This window comes from Vidua chalybeata, chromosome 25 (assembly GCF_026979565.1).
Source record: "Vidua chalybeata isolate OUT-0048 chromosome 25, bVidCha1 merged haplotype, whole genome shotgun sequence".
Lineage (NCBI taxonomy): Eukaryota > Metazoa > Chordata > Aves > Passeriformes > Viduidae > Vidua > Vidua chalybeata.
The window spans coordinates 2,161,056-2,179,701 of NC_071554.1; the positions used below are offsets into that span (position 1 = coordinate 2,161,056).

The 18,646-nt window shown below is 56.3% G+C and overlaps 2 protein-coding genes across 14 annotated transcripts in view; both read left to right on the top strand.

The window, feature by feature from the left end:
- Positions 1-18,646, top strand: part of MACF1 (microtubule actin crosslinking factor 1) — a 135,974-nt gene that overhangs the window by 83,147 nt on the left and 34,181 nt on the right. For all 13 annotated transcript variants that reach the window (XM_053964510.1, XM_053964516.1, XM_053964518.1 and 10 more), the window contains one exon: positions 423-1,894. In XM_053964510.1, coding sequence (XP_053820485.1) covers positions 423-1,894 — 1,472 coding nt within the window. The remainder of the gene's footprint in view (positions 1-422; positions 1,895-18,646) is intronic.
- LOC128799785 (microtubule-actin cross-linking factor 1, isoforms 6/7-like) lies at positions 13,810-18,142 on the top strand. The gene has a single exon (XM_053964519.1). The coding sequence runs from the start codon at positions 14,470-14,472 to the stop codon at positions 17,644-17,646; it is 3,177 nt and encodes a 1,058-aa protein (XP_053820494.1). The 5' UTR covers positions 13,810-14,469; the 3' UTR covers positions 17,647-18,142.

The following is an 18,646-nucleotide window of genomic DNA, read 5'->3' on the forward strand; positions in this document are numbered from 1 at the left end:
GTTGTTTTATGTGGCACCAAGCATGGGAGAGTTCCCACACCAGAAATACCTGAGCCTGCAGAGGGAGCAGAGGTGTTTAGCCCCACTGATGTGACTCTTCACCAAGCAGGGTGGCATGTGCTTGGGAAACAAACCAGGTTCCTAAATTCAGTGGCCACCCTCTGATCTTGGGATGCATCTTCTGTTTTCTGAGAGGTTACATTTAGAGACTGGTCAGGAGAGCTGAGACTTCTGCATTACCACTGCCTCTTACTACTTAAAAAATTTATGAATCAATGAGCAAAAAGGGCTGGTGATGCAATGGAAAGCTCCTTCCTGTTAATCAAAACACAGTTGGTGCATCTGAGATGATTTTAAATAATTGCACTTCGCTTATTTGATTTGAGCTTAATTGTCGCCTTCTAATCTCATTGCTGTTCCAGCCGACCGGATGAACCGACTGCAGACTGCGCTCGCGAGCTCCCAGCAGTTCCAGCACATGTTTGATGAACTCAGGACCTGGCTGGATGACAAAAGGTGCCAGCAAGCCCAGAGCCAACCGATCTCTGCTAAACTGGAGAGGCTGCAGAGCCAAATCCAGGAGCAAGAAGAGTTCCAGAAGAGCCTCAACCAACACAGCGGCTCCTACGAGATGATTGTGGCCGAGGGAGAATCTTTGCTGCTTTCAGTCCAACCTGGGGAGGAGAAGACCACTCTGCAGAACCAGCTGGTCAGCCTGAAAACACACTGGGAGGAGCTCAGCAAGCAGGCTGCTGACAGGCACTCCAAGCTCAAGGACTGCTTGCAGAAAGCTCAGAAGTACCAGCGGCACGCGGACGATCTCCTGCCCTGGGTGGAGGACTGCAAGGCGAGGATGGCAGAGCTGGAGGTAACCCTGGATCCAGTGCAGCTGGAGGCCACTCTTCTGAGGTCCAAGGCCATGCTGAGTGACGTGGAGAAGCGCCGGTCCCTGCTGGAGATGCTCAACAGTGCTGCTGACATCCTGACTGACGCTTCCCAAATGGACGAGGATGACATCCGGGATGAGAAGGCCAGCATCAACCAGAAGATGGATGCCATCACAGAAGAGCTGCAAACCAAGACTGGCTCCATTGAAGAAATGTCCCAGAGGCTCAAGGAATTCCAGGAGAGCTTCAAGAACATCGAGAAGAAGCTGGAAGGGGCCAAGCACCAGCTGGAGATCTACGATGCCCTGGGGCCACAAGCCTGCAGCAACAAGAATTTGGAGAAGCTCAGAGCACAGCAGGAGGTGCTGCAGGCCCTGGAGCCACAAGTGGATTATCTGAAAAACCTCACTCAAGGTCTGGTAGAAGATGCTCCAGATGGATCTGACTGCTCCCAGCTCTTAAGCCAAGCTGAGGTGGCTCAGCAGGACTTCAAGGCCGTGAAGCAGAAAGTCAACGATTGCTGTGCTCTCATGGAAAACAAGCTGGAAGGGATCGGCCAGTTCAACAGCAGGGTCAGGGAGATGTTCTCCCAGCTGGCGGATCTGGATGATGAGCTGGACAGCATGGGCCCCATCGGGAGAGACTCGGACAGCCTCCAGTCGCAGGCCGAGGACGTCCGCGCCTTCCTGGGCAAGCTCCACCGGCTGAAATGCGACATCGAATCCTCCGAGAGCGAGTGCAAGAAGATGCTGGAGGACGAGGGCAGCCCCGACTTGCTGGGGCTGAAGCGGGAGCTGGAGACGCTGAACAAGCAGAGCAGCAAGCTGACAGAGAGGGGGAGGAACCGGCAGGAGCAGGTGGAGACAACGCTGGCCCGCGTCGAGGACTTCTACAGCCGCCTGAAGGAGCTGAGCCACATGACCGCGGCGGCCGAGGAGAACGAGGCCTTGCAGTGGGTGGTGGGGACAGAGGTGGAAACCATCAACCAGCAGCTGGCAGACTTCAAGGTAAGTTTGATTCCATGATGGTTGGGGTTGCTTTTTTGTTTTTTTTGAAGTGGTTTTTGGCGTTGCGGAAGGCGTTGTGGTTTTTTGTTGGTTTTTTTTTTGGTGGGCTTCAAGCCGCGGCGTCTCCGTTGTTTTTGTTGCTGTGATTGTGAGTGGGTCTGCACTGAAACGTCCTTGCTCTGGAGGATGTGAAATCTTGCTGGTGGACTTGATAGTCTGTGGTGAAAAGGTGTGGAAAGATTCTGGGATTGGCAGGAAAATCCCTGTTCTCCTGGTGATGTGTGATGTTGGCATGCCAGCACCTCGTGGGCTGGTAGAGGTGGGTGGCATTTAGATTTTGGGGGAGGAAGGGAGGGGTTTGAGTCCACTTGAGCTGTGAATTTGCACTGTTTGAGAGTCTAGTCCACATCAGATCATCCTGTAGGTGTGGCTCTGCCTGGCCCACTGTTCCTGTTTGTTGTTCACTCCATCTGGGTCACACATTACATCCATTTTGGGATCCTTGGGTATAAAAAGAGCCACAGATAAACTGTGAGACAAGGAGTGAGCCCAGGAAATAAAACCAAGGTGGAGTTTTATGTGGCTGTTCACATTTCCAGCAAGGAGCTGATGGAGAGCATCAAGGCTTGCATGAAGCACTGAGAGAGGGAAGAGTTGAAGTGTGTTTGATATATTTCTGTACAGTATTATGATGGTGGGTCATGCTGTTACACTACATTAATTACATTAACACGACTTAGAAATTCTCTTGCTGTGAAACTTCTATTCCTGATGTGCTCAGGAGTTGATGATTGGGCTGATTTACATCTGGCTGCTTGTTTCCTGGTGTTAATGGGAGGGTGGGAGGGAGAGACAGTTTTACAGCCATTTACTTTTCATCTCATGGCTAATTGATCCCGTTCCACCATTTGAGCAGCTCTGTGAAACCTTCACCAGGACAGGGTGTATCTGGTTTGGGGTTTGCCTATCCAAAAAAAAAAAAAAAAAAAAAAAAGCTGAAGTGTATTTATGGGGCAAATTCAACCTCACCTGATGGTGTTGCTTGTGTTGGGCAGTTTGCTTTGAGCTGATGTCAATGGGAAGGATTTAAATTCATTATTAAACACCACCGAGTCACTTGGAGCAAATAGGTCTAAAAAGGAGGTTTTAGTCCTTAAAATCAGTGAACCTTTCCTGCAGAACACGGGGTTATTCCTGGCTGAGCAGCTCTCATTAGGAACGATGACAAAACCCAGACTGGGCAGGAGCAGCTTAACCCACCGTGGGGTTTGCACGTGGCCCACAGCTCAGTGACCTTGAGGATGACCCCTTAAGGCATGGGTGACCTGGGCCAAGGGGGTTTGGGGGTCTGAGGTGTCCTTACCAAGACTCATCCGCTGGCCATCGAGGCCACGTGGAGCAGCTGGGGCCTTTGTGGGTGGGAAAGTGAAAGTTGCAGCTGTGGTGGGAAGGTTTTGCTGTGTAATGGCTGGGAATGAAGCACGAGTGGAGGATGGAGCAATGGTGGTTGCAGCAGCATTCCTTCATTCCTCCTCTCCTCCGCTCCTCCCGTGCACGGCTCATCCCCAGGGATTTTTACACAAATCCTAAAGGTTGCGGAGCTGATCTTGGCAAAGCTTCACCTTTGCTCCTACCTAAGGGGAATACAATCCCAGCCCCTGATCTGCACGTGGAAGGGCATCAGCAGGGACTGGAGGGAGAGCCGTGGAAAAGCCTGGCTCGTGCTCTGTGGGGAGCTCGGGGGGCTTCTCTTGCTTGCGCCAGGCTTTTATTTCCCAACAAATTCTCTCTCTAAGACAATATCACAACTCTTGCCCTCCTTGGATTGCAAACCAGGGGCGTGCCCGGAGTGTCCTGGTGGAGCAGAGGAGCTCCTCATGCTGGCAGTGCTGCGGGGGGAGGATGGGGTGAGGGATGGGGTGACGGGGGCTCTCCGGGAGCGGTCGCGCTCTGTCTGTCCAGAAGGCTCAAATGCAGGCAGATATTATGTCTTAAGGCATTAATTTTAATGAACATCTGTGTAAATGAGATGCAAATTAGGCATGGCCCCGGGGCTCCAGGCAAGTTGCCAATAGAGCTCTGACAAAGGTGGGCACTTCTGGACTCATTGTGTCCAGATTTTAATAAAGAAGATACATTGAAGGCTCTGGTGGAGGCTGGGAACGGATGACTTTGGAAGCAGCTCATATTTGAAGCTTCCCATGTATTTTTCTTTTCCCTTTTCTTTCCCCAAAAGGCCACAACCTCCTTAACTTTTGGAAAGCTGCCATTTGTGCATTTCCTCTCTATCCCCCCAGCCCCTTTCCCAGGTCACAGAGGGACTAATCCTGGCTTTGGGATGGATGAGCCCTCTCCTGCTGTAAGTTTTCCTCCTGGCCAGGTTCCTGCGAGGCAGGAGGCTGGGAAGCAGCTGTCGGATCATGCTCAGGGGGAAGCTTTGTTTGCAGGAGGGGTTTTGCTTCAGCGAGTGGATGTGATTTTAGGGACTGGTCCTCACCAGCTCCCATCAGGAGCCAGGACAACGATCCAGGGTGGAGCTGGAGTTCTGGGAGTGTGGGGAAACCAGGCAGGGACTGGTTGGTTGTAGCAGGATTGTAAGAAATCCCATCTGGAGGAGACTTCAAGGGGTCATCAAATTCAGCCCTGGGTTTTCTGGTGAGATCAAGTGCAGCTGAAAGGCATTTCTGTGGTTTGGAGCCTGTGCTTATATGGACATCCCGATGGATCGCTTCAGATCCAGCTGTGCCACAGAAGAAATAACATGGGTTTAGCTCATGTTAAGCTGTCAGAGCAAAGGAACCTCATCTTTAACTCCTGATTTCCAGCAGGAGTTTAACCCAAGTGGCTCTCGTTCCATTGCTGCCTCTCTGAGGAGCCTCTGTTTTGTGTAAAAAGGTGTTAAAATTCGGGAGAATCTTTGTGCTGAGCTTCACACAGCCAAGTTGGGCTCTTCAGCACGAGGGACAAGAGCCAGGCACCAGCACCTCGTAGGAGTTTCCAGGCTGGGGCACTTCTTCCCCCTCCACTGTCTCTGCTGTCAGCTCAGGTTTCTCAAAGCTTACACTAATATTAAATTTTAATGACTGGAATCAAGTGAGCTACAGTTGAGATGTTTCTAAACATAACAGCTCTGTGGATTCAGTTTGGCAAACATCAGAATTCCCCAGGGAAATGATTCCCCAGGTACAGATGAGATGGGGGGGGGGTCACTCACGTGAAGGGGGTTTCTGCCTGGCTTTGTCTCCATCATCAGCAACCCCTGATCAGCTGGAAGACCCTGAGTGAGAACTCTTCACCCCAAAAATGGTGAAACTAATGGGATGAAGCTTGTGCTGCTCAGTGCAAGTGGCTCATCCTCCTTTACATGCTGAAGAATCAGAGGTGAGGTTTGCTGGTTGGGAGCAGAGGTGCCAGAAAGCCCCAGGCATGGGCTTGTCCTGTCTGGCCAAAGAGCACCCATCAGCCTGGGCCATGGAGAGCTGATGGAATCAAATTCTTGGGTGTTTTGGGGGAGACATCTGTGCTGGGGTAGCTCGGCCTCCTGGCTAAGCAAGCTTAAGCTTGGCTTTTGTTTATCTTTTACACAGTGGATTTTGAACTTGGGTTTCAAAGCGTGGCTTGTGCTTGGCGTTGGCAGATCTGAGCTGGGACCCTCTTTGATTTGCGGTGTTGTTTTTGGACAAACTCTTAACGTTGTCACATTTCACCTACAAAATTCACGGCATTAAGGCTCAGCCCTGGGTCAGCTGGCAGGGATTTTTGGGCTCTCTGCCTTACAGTGCTCAAGAGTGAAGGATCCTGGTGCCTCCCCAGGTCATGGAATCATGGAATGGTTTGGGTGAGAAGGGGCAGGGACACTTTCCACTCTCCCAGGTTGCTCCAAACCCTGTCCAACCTATCCTTGAACTCCTCCAGGGATGAGGCCGCCACAGCTTCTGTGGCCATTTCCTCCAGGAAGAATCTCAGCTGTAACGTGCTGAGATCTCAGCTGTAACGTGAATCTCAGCTGTAACGTGCTGAGCAAAGCTCTGCTTTGCTGGTGCTCTGCTTTGTCCCCGTGAGGAAGATGAGAGCAGGATCAACCCTGCATTCCTCCTGAGTTGCACTCAACAGCCAGAAGGGATTCCTGCAAGAATCTGGAGTGCTTCCCCCAAAACGAAACCCAAGGGAAAAAAAGCATCAAACTTGACACAACCAAAGGTTGCCGTCACTTTGGGGTGGGTGCAGGTGCAGTTGGCTGAGGTGGGGGGACACCTGGTGATGTGTCTGTGCTTGGCTGGACACCGTGGGCTGGTGGCTCTCCCGTTGTCACCACAGCTGAGCTCGGTGGCGCTGGGGCACGGCACAGGAATGTGGCGAGCCAGGACCTGCCGCAGCTGGCACAGCCCGGGCTGTTTATCCCAGAGTTAATTAAACCCCACCCTGCAGAGGAGGGAGGAGCAGGAGGGGTCCTCCCGCATCCAGCCTTCAGTGGGTGATGGCTTAGCCAAGGCAGCGGAGGGAAGAGATGGGATTTTGGGATCCTGCCTCTCCTCCTGGCATTCCTGGGGAGCTTTTTGGAAACTGGAGTTGCTCAATGCGGTGAACTCTGGCAGTGCTGTGTCACACCAATAAAGAATTAATGTTGGATGATGAAGAGGAGGAGGGAGAATCCCTAGACAGCAATAACTGAAGCCTCACTGCTTTATTTTAGAGTAGGTCAGGTCGGCCAGGGCCCGCGCAGCCGTTGTGCCTCCAGCACCCTCTTGGTGTGCTTCAATTAAAAAAAAAAAAAAATCAGGAAAGAAATCCCAGGAGTGGTGATGCACTGAGTGAGGCCCAAACCAGAATTACTCATCTGGCCATTCCAGTGCTGCTGTCTGACCCTGCTCCTGGGAGAAGGCAGCATTTAGCCAGGGCTGGGGAGCCCACGCCAGCTCCCGTGCCCTCCTCTGCCCCCCTTCCTGCCTGGGGGATGTCAGCTTCTCTCAGCACTTCCTTTATGACTCGTAATTCCCCCAACCTTTCCACCAGGGAGCTGACTCCACGGTGCCCCTGGTGCCTGTATCCAGTGCCTTGTGTCCCAGGATTTCTCCCGGGTGTCACTGCCTGAGGGTGATGGTTTTGGAGAGGGGGCTGCCACTGCTGTGACCTCCTAAGCCATTGATGTCAGAGGCAGAGAGGGATGGGCACTGCCCAGCATCCTGCAGTGTTTCATCGAGGATATTTGGCAGGAGGATCAGAGTTTGGGTTTTTTCCCAGAAGTTTTAGCCCATTTAGGTTTGATGCTTGTGGTCCCTGGATGCACAAGGGGCTTTTTGTGACCTTCCTGTGTAGGGTGATCTTGAGGGTCTTTTCCAGCCTCAGTGATTTTGTGGTTTTCCCTGGGACTGTTAGCTCTGCTCCTGCCACTGCAGAGATTCTCTTGAAGATCAGAGAATGGTTTGGGTTGGGACCTTAAAGATCACCTCATTCCAGCCCTCCTAAGGAGAGCAGAGGATGGACAGAGAGGAAAAGCAGCATCCCATTTTGGGATGGCAGGGCTGCACTGGAGGACATGTGCTGATGTCACAAGGTATTGACACTCAAAGCCTTAATTTCTGCAGGCAGCAGGACAAGAGCGATCCTTAACCAGGACAAGTGGTCACACAGGCCATGCCCGAGCACCCAGCCCACGCCTCCGGGGTGGCTTTTTTGGGCACTCCACACCCCATCAAACAGCCAAGCCCCCGGGCAGGTGGGCGAGGGGAGGTGGGTTTCTGAGAATGGGATGTGGCAGGGAAGGGACACTCTGCCACTTGCTGTGCCCCAGCCTGGCCCGGGGTATTTTTAACCCTTCTGTGCCCCCGGAGGAATGCGTGCGGCTCCCGACAGTCGTGGAGCTGGGAGCAGCTGGGTGGGACCGGGCTGGGAGTGGGGACAGGCTGCGTGACGGTGTCTTCTCGTTGAACGCTTTCCAGACCTACTTAAAGTATCTCTGGCTTGTATTTTCAGCATCAGCAGCACACGCAGAAATGCCTCCTCTCTGACAGCTGTTAAGCTGCCTTAAAGGCACCATCTCCCCTCGTTGGGGAAGGGGATGATAAATGGGGGTGATAAGCACGGGCTGTGCTGGGTGACAGGGCTGTCACCGAGCCTGGCTGGGGAGAGTGGCCCAAGCTGCAGAGCCCTGGTGGGGCTGGGTGCATTTCTAACCTGGCAATCTTGTGCTTGCCCAGGAGCATGAGTGGCCCTGGCAGCCTCCTCACTCCTTGGGAGTAAATTTTAGCAGTGAGGGGAGAGCAGATGTACCCCTGGAGCTCCCCCTTCCCAGAGGGAATGCTGCTGGTGTGCTGGCTCATCAGCAAACCACGGGTGGGCTTTGACCTTGACGTGTCAGCAGAGGCTTCCCTGATCCTGAGAACAAGAGCAAATTAAGCCAAGAGTTGCTGAGATCGAACAAACCATAGCGCTTTTTTTTTTTTTTTCTCCTCCTCCTTTCCTTTTCTTTTCTTGACCGTGAAACAATCAGGCTGTGATCAAATGGTGCCTTTCAGGAGCTGCCTTGGGTCAGCGCTCCAAAAGCCACCCACTTGCAGATGCTTTGGTGACCCTGCCAGGTCTGAGCCGAGGGAGATGGCCGGAGGAATGTCCTCTCTCCGGAGCACTCGTTAGCTGGTGGTGATGACACTTCACAGTGTTTCCAGGAGATACTAAAAATACCAGCTTTGCATAAGACCAGGAGAGCTGAGGATCCGAGAGAGGAGGAGATGGGAAGCTTTTTGTCTGCAAGGGCTGAGCAGAGGAGGGAGAGGAGCCTGGTCCTGGCAGGATGCAGTGGAGGGAGGGATCTGTGGGGACATTGCCATCACCCACAGCATCCAAGCCAGGCTTGAGAAGGCAGGGACTGTGGCCACTGGGTCTGGAGCAAGCAGGGAAGGACTCAGGCTTGGATTAGTCACTGCAGCCTTTCAAGAACAATTGCCAATTCTCCTGCTGAAGGAGTGGTTTAGACGTCTCCCATCCAGAGGATTCTCAGGATGATAACACACTTACCTCACTTCCTAAAGAGCCTCAGAACAGTTCCTTACTCACCCCATCCCTCCTGTCCCCCTTTGCTCTGGGGAGCAGATTCTGCAGTTCGTGGGCTGTGGGGTGGGAGTGGGATGCCCAGAGAGCCCAGGGTGCTTCAATTTGCAGGGAAACAGAGCAGCTGAGGACAAAAATGGGCATTTCAGCAGCTTTCACCTCCTGGCCACGAGGGCGTTGGCACGGGGCTCTACCCTTGTCTCACAGTCCCATCTCAGGGAGTTTTTGGGTGCTCTGGGGGTTCCATGGGAACGCTGAGTGCTGTGGGGCTGTGCCTGAGCTCTGCTGTAACACGTGGGCTCCAGGCTTCGTTCAGGAGAATTATTTATACCAACATCTATATTAGCTGCCTTGCAGGGAAAGCGCTGCGGCGCAGCTCCTGCACTCTTGGAAGAGCAAAATAAATTTAATTTTTTTTTTTTTTTTTTTACATACCGCTCACTGCAGCTGTACATCCAAAGTGCAGGAGGTTTCTCTGGGAGTTTGGATTTTAACCTCTTCCTAAAACTTTCCCCGTGGAGGTGCAGACCCCCATGGAGCCTGCCCAGGTTTCCTCCCACAGCCCTGTGGAGGAGAGTCCTGAATGAACAGGCTCCGGGTTCCAAATGGCTGATTTAAAGATGTGCTGGCTCCCTGCATCCCGAGCAGCTGTAGCCTTTGAAGAGGGATTGAGTGGTGGCAGAGCCCTGATGTGAGGTTGGTTTGAAGTCAGCTGTGAGCCAAAGGGATCAGGGAGCACCCAGAGCAGCGCAGTGGGGTGGGAATAGCCCCAGTGCTCCTGCCTGGATCAGGAGCTGGAATGGCAATCACAAAGATTTGGGAAAAGGAATGAGTTAGGAGGAGAGCGAGAGGGAAAGAAAGAAGTCCCTCTGACCTTCTGACAAACGCAGCAAAGGCTTTAAAAAACATGAATCCTCTGCTAAAAATCCCAGCGCAACCTAAAGCGCCGTTTCTAAGGGAGATTTTGTGTGTGCTTGATTTGGCTTTGTGCTTTTATTGCAGTGTCTGAGGGAGGGTGGAATGCGCCCTCAGTCCTTCTGTTGGGCTGGAGGCACTTGGGGTTATCCACTCTGCCTTGCTTGGACATGGCACAGTGTCCCAGCCCAGGGGTGGCACTCGTGGGGTCACACAGGGGGGACACAGTGACCACACGATGTCAGACACAGGGAACAGGTTGCCCAGAGAAGCTGTGGCTACCCCATCCCTCAAGGCCAGGCTGGAACAGCCTGGAAAGTGTCCCTGCTCAGAGCAGAGAGTGGGACAAGATGAGTTTTCCCGTCCTTCCAACACAAACTATTCTATGATTTTATGACATGGTCAGCAAGACCTGTAGGCAGAAAGCTCATAGTGCTAGGAGCTCTCCTCCATCCACCCTGCACTCCCAGGGCAGAAGGGCACCAAGGTGAAGTTTAAAGAAGCTTTGAAAGTGAAGAAAACCCTTGGTTGCACCCTGATCTCATAAATGACCCATCCATCAGAGATCTTGAGCTGCCTCTGAGCTCTCTTGCTCGTCACATAACACAGGTCCCTCGCTTCCAGCTGTTGAGATGCATTAAAAGAAAGCTAAAAATACATTGGTTTCCAAAGAGTGCTGTGCCATGTAGACAGTGGTGGCAGAGGTGGCAGGATGTAGCACAGCCATAAACAGGGTGACATCAGCCCGTGACAGGGACAGCGCGCGTCCCCACGCGCCAGGGCCGGTGGCCATGTGAGGAGAGCTTGAAACCAGCAGGTTCAGGGGACAAATGGGGATGCTCGAAGGTCTTGGAAAGCCTCTGGGTGGGTTTTAGCTGAGGGTGTTTAATCTTCAGCATGTGGCCTGGGGCGGGTCCAGGTCTGGGTTGGGTGACAGGAGCTGTTTGCGGGAGGTTTGGGGACTGAGCAAAAGCGAAGTGAGGGGTCTTGGTGATCACTTGGAAACATCAGAAAGGACAAAAATCAGGCAGGACCTTTATGTCCTTCCACATCCATCCCTTGCACCGACACAAAGCTCAAGCAAAGCCCTGACCTTGCAATTCCCAGCACTGTTTGGCTCCTGTCCCCATCGCTGGAGTGGCACTTGGAGGCTTAAAGCCGTGATTTGAGGAACCTGCACGAGCTGTGGCCAGGATCTTTGGGCCAGGAACAGCAGGTTTCCAACTGGCTTTCGTCCCTGCCCAATACTTCCCTAATGGTTTTTAGAAATTGGTGGTGGGGGGAATGTGTCGGAGGAAGACTCGGCTCGCTCCTGGCACGTGATTCGGTGAGGAAATAGGAAAAGAATTTCTGGCTGTGAAACGGGGCAGCTCCACGTCGAGCGAGAGAGAGAGCGAGAGGGATCGTTCCTTCTTCGCAGTGGAACAAAAAAGCCTCCTCGCCCCAGCCCGGATGCCTGGGATTCCTGGCGGAGGGGCCCCGGAGCGGTAACGGTGCAGCTCCGCCAGCTCCCGGCCAAGGTGGTAGCGGAGGAGCAGGGGCGGCGTTTTTGGCACGGAACCGTTGTCCTCTTGTTGTTTCAGCTGCTCTGGATTAATACCAGGGACCGGGAGCAGCGGTGTCCCCCGCCAAGGGGAAAAATCCAGGCGTTGGGACACTCTGGCAGTGTTGGCAGCTGGGGCTGGAGGAGGCTGCAGGGATGAATGTCCGGCTGTCTGTCCAGGAGGGCTCGGGGGGACGTGGAGGGGACATGCCCTGGATGGGCAGAGGGGCTCCCTGGGGGATGTTTGGAATCCCCTCCCAGGTCCCCACTCCCTCCCCGCCTCCCACTCTTTTCCTTGGTTATATTTGATGGTGGAAAAAAAGGGTTCTGAAGGTTTCCCACTGTGCAAAAAATCTCCATCTGAGGAGCACTTTGGGCCATTTAACGGGCAATTTCCCCCAAACCCTCCCCTTCCACAAAACATCCGTTCCCATCTCTCCAAAGCAAAACAAAGCTTCGGGAATGTGGTGCTGGAGCTGCTGCATGTGCAGTTGGTGCCGGGACGTGGGGATGCAGGGTCTGAGAGCTTGGGGATGTGGGAGCTGGGCTCCCACCACACCATACCATGACTTTGGCAAAGCCTCAGTGTTTTCAGGATGGCAGTGCATCAAAAAATATTTGGGATTTCATCTTCCTTGGCTGTGGCTCACCACGGCCAGGTGGGAAGGCTTTTGGTGAAGCTGTGGCACAGCAAGGCACAGACCGAGATCTGATTCTCCCGGTGTTGGTGCTTTTGGAGTGCAATGCTGCACGTTTTTCTGTATTAAACACCTTGTATTTTTATCCCGATGCCATAATTCATCCCAAAGTAGCAGGCCGGGTGGCTGGTGGGGCGGGTTGTTGCCTGGAGATGCGTGGAGGCTGTTCCCAACCCTCCTGTTTTCTCTCCCAAGTCTGTGACTTCCCGCAGCATCACTTCGCAGCGGTGATTCACGCGCCCGGGCTGCCTCCCTCCCCACTTCCAATGTTCCCCATCTCTTAAACCCAAGGGTTTTGGGGAGGAAAAGAGGGTGACAGGACTCAGGATGGGAGGAGCAGGATGCTACCCAAGAGCTGGGGCTATAAAAATAATGATTTTTAGGAAAAGAGCCTACAGTGGTTGAGGGGAACGGTGGCAAGTTGCCAGGTGGTTTTTTGGCAGAGCGATGGGGGAAGGCAAAATCGGTACTTTGGGGGTGTTTCGGGTGGGTTTCTGCGGTGAATTCGAAACTCGGTTCTTTGTGCGAGGACGGCTGTGAGGAGCAGGGACACCCGATGTGTGGCGGGGGGGTGTGGGGGGGTCGCCATCTCCCTGCCAGCGCCGGCTCGGGGAACAGCGGACAAAGGGCCGGGGGAGCGGGGCCGGTGGCGGTGGGAGCCGGAGCCGGAGCCGCCGCCGAGCCAGGGCGTTGCTGCTCTTTGTCGGGGGCTGCCGCCTCCCCCCGGAGGAGGGGCCGTCCCCGGCGGGGCGGGCGGGGACCACCCCCGCGCTGCCACCGAGCATCCCCCCCGCTCCCCAGCCGGGTCGCGCTCCGGTCCCCGATTCCCGGGGCCGGTGGGGGCGTCGGTGCGGGGGGGGTGCGGGAGGCACCGCGGCGCTCGGGGAGGGGGCGGCCCCGGCGCTGCCGCCCCGCCCCGCGGCGCCGCCCCCCGCCCGCCCCCGCGTCCCCCCGCCCTCCGCCGGGGCTGGAGCTCCGCGGGAGCCGGTGCTGGCGGCGGCGGCGGGGCCGGGGCGTGCGGCGGCCTGCGCGGCTCGGCCTTTTGTTCCGCCGGCGGGAAGGAGAGCGGGCGGGCGGCGGCCGGGAGCAGGAGGAGGACGAGCAGGAACAGGAGGAGGAGGAGGAGGAAGGCAGCGACCATGCATCCCGCCGCGCCGGCCGGGGGCTGCCCGCGGGGGCGGCGCGGAGCCCCCCGCCCCCGGCCCGGCCGCTGAGCCGCGCACAAAAGGGGCGAGAGCGGCGGGGAAGGGGAACGGGAGGGCGGCCCCGGGGTGTGTGTGTGTGTGTGTGTGTGCCCGCCCCGTCCCCAGCCCCGGTCCGCCCCGCATCGCCGCCGGTACCGGCCCCGCGCCCGCCCCGCCGCCCCCCGCCCCGCCATGGCCGGGCCGCCCGGTGGCGCGGAGCCGCCGCAGCCCGACACCGGCCGCCGGGAAAGTTAGTGCGAGCGGGGCCGGCAGCAGCAGGAGGAGGAGGAGGAGGAGGAAGAAGAAGCAGCAGCAGCAGCAGCGGCAACAGCGCGCCTCCAGCCGCGGCTGCTCTCCGTCCCCCTCGTCGGCTCCCGGAGGCAACTCAGGGGATTCCATCCCGCTCCGTCCCTTTGCCATTTTTGGATGCGTTTTATAGCCAATTTTTTTTTTTTTTTCCTGGGGAGAAAGCGAAAAAAAAAAAAAAAGCGAAGACCCAGCAGCCTTCCTCCACCGCCGGACTCCGCGGCCGTGCCGCCACCGCCGCGCACCCACCGGCTGGATTTTGGGGGTTCCGCCACTGCCGGTGGCACCGGGCGAGGTGACGGCAGCGACAATGCCATCATGTTTTTGAGACAGGAAACCTCCGAGTTTGCCCTGAATGAAGAACTTCCTGTGTTTAAAGTTGTACGAATATCCGCTGACAAGCTCGGTTCAAATGAAAACACGAGAGTCGGGGGGAGAGGCTAATTCGGACCAGCTGGACTTCCACGGCGCTCGGGGCTGGGCAGAAAACGCGCGGAGCCGCTCGCCACTGCCAGCCGGGAGCGGCCGGGACAAGCAGTGCCTTTGTTAGTAAAGAAGGACAGACGGGATAATTTGAGAGCTTCAAACTCTTCCACCCTTTCTGTCGCAAACCGCTTGGAATATTTTACCGGAGCTGTTGGATTTTGGATGATCCGCTGATGGATGGGGTTTTCTAGGGGGGCCGGGGGGATGAGATGGGTTGTTTCACTGCTCGGGACTGCCGGTCGGGCTGCTGAGCCGGCGCGGTGCTGCCGGTCCCCCTTGCCATCCCCGTAGTGTCACTTTGGGATTAGGGTTTGGGACCTGCTGGCCGTGTGATGCTTCCTGCCGTGGCGGGCGAAAGGTTGCCGGGGTGGTTCCGTCATCCATAAGGACGAGAGTATGGGCAAACCACTGAGCCGGCCAGACTGTTTACGGCAGAACCGCACTTGCCTGGGGAAGGGCGAGGATGAGGATGGTTATATAGAGGATTGCTACGTGCCCCAGAGATCGATATACGACACGATGAGAATTAACGAGCAGATCGATCAGGGATCGAAGCTCAACCAGCTCTCCAAGAGCACCCTGGGCAAGGGGGATGGCAGCACCATATCCAGCAACGGGACTCTGGGAGCTGCCAACGTCTTCGAGTCCAGGCCGCCGGAACCCAAAAAGCTGGATGAGCGAGTCATCTTCGACCAGCTGAAGCTCAGCAGCGACGTCTCCAAGCCGGCGCCGGCTCCGCCAAAGAGGCGACCGAACCCCGAGAAGAAGGAGAACGTCAACCGGCGCTCGTGGAAGTCCTTCATGCCGCCCAACTTCACCGAATTCGCGGAAAGGATGGGGGCTTCGCTGAGCGAGGTGTCGGAGGCGGGCGCTTCCAACCCTTCCCTGCGGGATAAGCGGGATTCCAGTGCCATGCTCGCCGAGCAGCCGGGCCAGCCCGACCACGGCGAGCCCATGTCGGAGTCTCTCACCCTGGAGCACGTCTCCAAGTCGTCTGGCACGGCAGAGGCTCTGGTGGCCAAGCAGTTCAGCGTGGATGGCTATGGTGGTCCCCGGGACGAGCGCCAGGCCCTTCTGAACGCCGGTGACAGCCGTGTCAGGGACCTGGCCAGGGCCCGCCGGCTCCCCAGTGCCACCTGGCCACGAGCCAGGAAGAATTTCATCAGGGGGAACTTCAACGATGGGCACCAGGAGACCCTGGAGGCCTCCGAGTCGGACTCTACAGTGGAGAACGTCAACCTCTCTCCGTGCCTTAGTGAAGAGCTGCTGGATACGGGACTGGATATTCTCATCACCTCCAATCTCAGGGAGAAAACGGAGTCTGAGCTGAGATTTGAGGAGGACGAGCGCTGGGTGATGATGGAGGAGTGGGAGGAGGCGACGCTGTCAGAGAGAGGAAAGGCTGTTCTGGTGGCAGAGGAGAAGAGGAGCTGTTGCTTGGCAGATATTTCTGAAGAAAGGGAACAATCCACAGCTCCAGAGGATGGCTCTGCCCCCAGCCCGGGGACCTCCCGGTCCTGCACGTCCCCTGGGGGTGGTGGCGGCGCGTGCTGCACGGAGGACGTGGCGGTGCAATGTGGGGTTGAGGACTTTGCTCCAGTTTTGGAGCGCTCAACCAGCCCCACGGGCCCCGAACTGTCTGACACAGACTCGGTGCAGATGTTCCTGGAGCTGGAAGAGCAGTGCCTGAATGAGGACGGGGGTGATGGAGCTGTCCCCAGCTGCCTGGAGATCCAAATGTCCCCAATGGACTCAGAGGGGCTGGACCCAGATTCGGCCAAACTGGCCGGGTTGGTGGTTGAAGGGGGTCAGCACAGGGCCCCCTTGGATATCAGCGCCTCGGACTCTGCCGTTGTGTCAGATCTGGAGGACTTTGATGTCACCTGCAGCTCACAGGTGCTGAGCACGCTGGAGCCCTTGACAGAGCCCTTCTCAGAAAGGGACACCTTGGCTGTCACCCCGACAGACTCGGACGGAGGGGCCTCCCCCAGCCCCATGGCCATGGCAGGGCTGGGGTCCCTCCTGGACCCTCCCTCCCCAGCATTGGTGGGGGAGGCTGATCCTGACCCACTGGTGGACCTGGAGTTTGTGGCTGGTGGGATGCCGTGTCCTGGCACAGGGGCACATCCAGCTGCTGGACTGGGAGGAGATGGATACCCCAGTGCTCCGGTGGGGTGGGGTGAAGATAACCAAGACTTGCTTCCCGAGGGGACCTGTCCTGGCCGAGTGTCCCCCTGCCAGCCCCCAGCTCCAGACACAGCGATGGAGGAGCTGGGGTCCCCCCCACGGCACAGCCAGGCTGGCGTTGAGGCCATGGATCCATTCAGGACCCATCACCTTCTGCCTGGAAGGACTGAGGTCGCCAACTGGGATGTCCCAGAACTGGTTTCTGAGGATGAAGCCACAGATTTGGGATCAGGGAGTGGAGCTGAGGGCTGGACTCATCCAGCAGGGAGTGGGGATGTTTGCTGTGGTTCTCTGCTGCCTTTCCACGCTGGCTCTGCATCAGAGCCAGGCTCCAAGGCTCCGACAACATTCCCGGTGCCTGTTGAGGACCCCCCGTGGGAAATGGTTTCCCTGGGCCATGCCCTGTCTCTGGAAGGGACTGCCCACATAGAGGGGTGCCCCGTAGAGGTGGCTGTCACACATGGGGGGACACCAGCAGCCATCCTGCAGCCAGGAGATGTGGACTTGTTGTTTGCCCCCAGCTGGGAGGTCCCATGTCCTGCCAGCCCAGCCGCCCCTGAAGAGCTTCCTGGCACATTGTCCATTGCAGGACCTGCCATCCCATGGGATTTTGGGGAGCTTTCTGCTCCAGCCCACCCACTTTCAGCAGGAGATGTGGCTGTCCTGGAGCCTCAGGCTCAGGGGTTGCCACCAGCCACTGGGGATCCTACCATGGATGCTGAGGAACCTCCAGGAGCCGCCACCACTGCCATGCCCTTGATGGTGGAGGAGCTTCTGGAAGCCCCACCACCCTTTGCTGACGTGCCTGTTGCCACTGTGCCACCACCAGCGGCCGAGCCACTCTCCTCAGGTGCCGGGGATCTCAGCGGTGACCCCGTGCCATTGGTAGTGGCCTTGGGGGATACAGATGACTTTGCCATCATGGTTGTGCCGCCCATCCTGGAGCACCTGCCCGCTGAAGCGGTGGCTTTGGAGGACGACCCCGTTGCGAGCTTACCTGCAGCAGGGGTGGCAGCTTGGGAGGGTCCCCCTGGTGCCTTCTCACCCCTCCCAGAAGGTCCCACCACCCCAGAGCTGCTGGGGACACCCTTTGCCACAGCACCCAGGGCACAAACCCTCCCCAGGGCTGTGTTGAGGGGCCCCCTCCGTCCCCGCAGCTGTGGGGGTGCCCTTGCCCTCTGTCCCAGCGAGGGAGAGGGGACATCGGGCACGGAGGGACCCCTCGGCGCCGCTCTCATGGCAGAAGGGCCCCCTGCTCTCCCAGATGGATTCGTTCCAGATAACGAGGTATTTGTTGCTCAGGCTCCCGCAGCCGGGGCTTCAGGCACAGAAATCGCTTTATTTTGCACTCCAGGGATGGGTGGGAGGTGGGAGCCCACTCAGTAACGCACGATCTGGGCTTCCAAACAGCCTTCTCCCTCCTGAGATCGGCTTGAATTTGGCAGGCAAGAAGTTTTTTGGGGGACGGGGAGGGGGGGAATTGTGTGATTGTGTAAGTAAGGGAGGCAAAAGATTCTCGCTGCTCGATGACCTGAAATGTTGACTTACACTTTTTTGGCTTATTAAAGTACATTATGGTCACTCAGATGGAGATCACGGACTTTAGAAAAACCTTCTCGCTGGCTCCTGGCAGGGAGTTCCCATTTTTGAAGCAGAAAATATATCAGGAAAGAGAAACCTGTAAAATGAATTAAGTGCAAGCAATTCCTGTCCCGTGCAGTCATCGCTGTCTGTAGTTTTTTCTGTGAGCATTGAGGTGCTGAGGCGTGGAAGGTGCTTGGGAAGGGGCTCAGATTCTCTCTGGTCTTTGGGGATTTGTGTTGCTCGTGGCTCTTGCCTGGAGAGACCTCGGTGCTGGAGTTCCCACAGCCGAGCGCTGATTTCCTGCCATCTGGAATAGGAGAAATATCACTAAGGAGACATCAGAAGTTAGTCAGCACCAAAAATCCTGATTTGGTGGCAATTACTCATCCTTTGGGCTGTACCACCCCTTTGAGATAACCACGTGGAGGGGCTTGAAGAGGTGGTTTCACATGGGGGTCCACGTGAGCACAGGCTGGGACACCCAGAGGGGACCTGGGTGAGGGAGAAACCATTGGGTTCTTGCCATCGTTGTCTGTTGCTTGAAATTCAGCGGGGGGATCCTTATTTTAGGTTCAGCACCTCTGATTGTTAACCCCACAAACCTTCCCCTCGCTCCAAGCATTGCTGGAGATGCTTCCTGGAATTCCACATCCAGCAGCAGAGGGGTTAAGGGAGATGAGGGAAGCAGAAAGCAAGGGGATGCTTTGGGAAGCCTTTCTGGGAGTGAGGAGGAGGAGGTGTGGTGGAGCAGATGTCCTTCTGCTCTCCCAAAATGTCTGTCCAGCTCTTCCCCAGGGCAGGA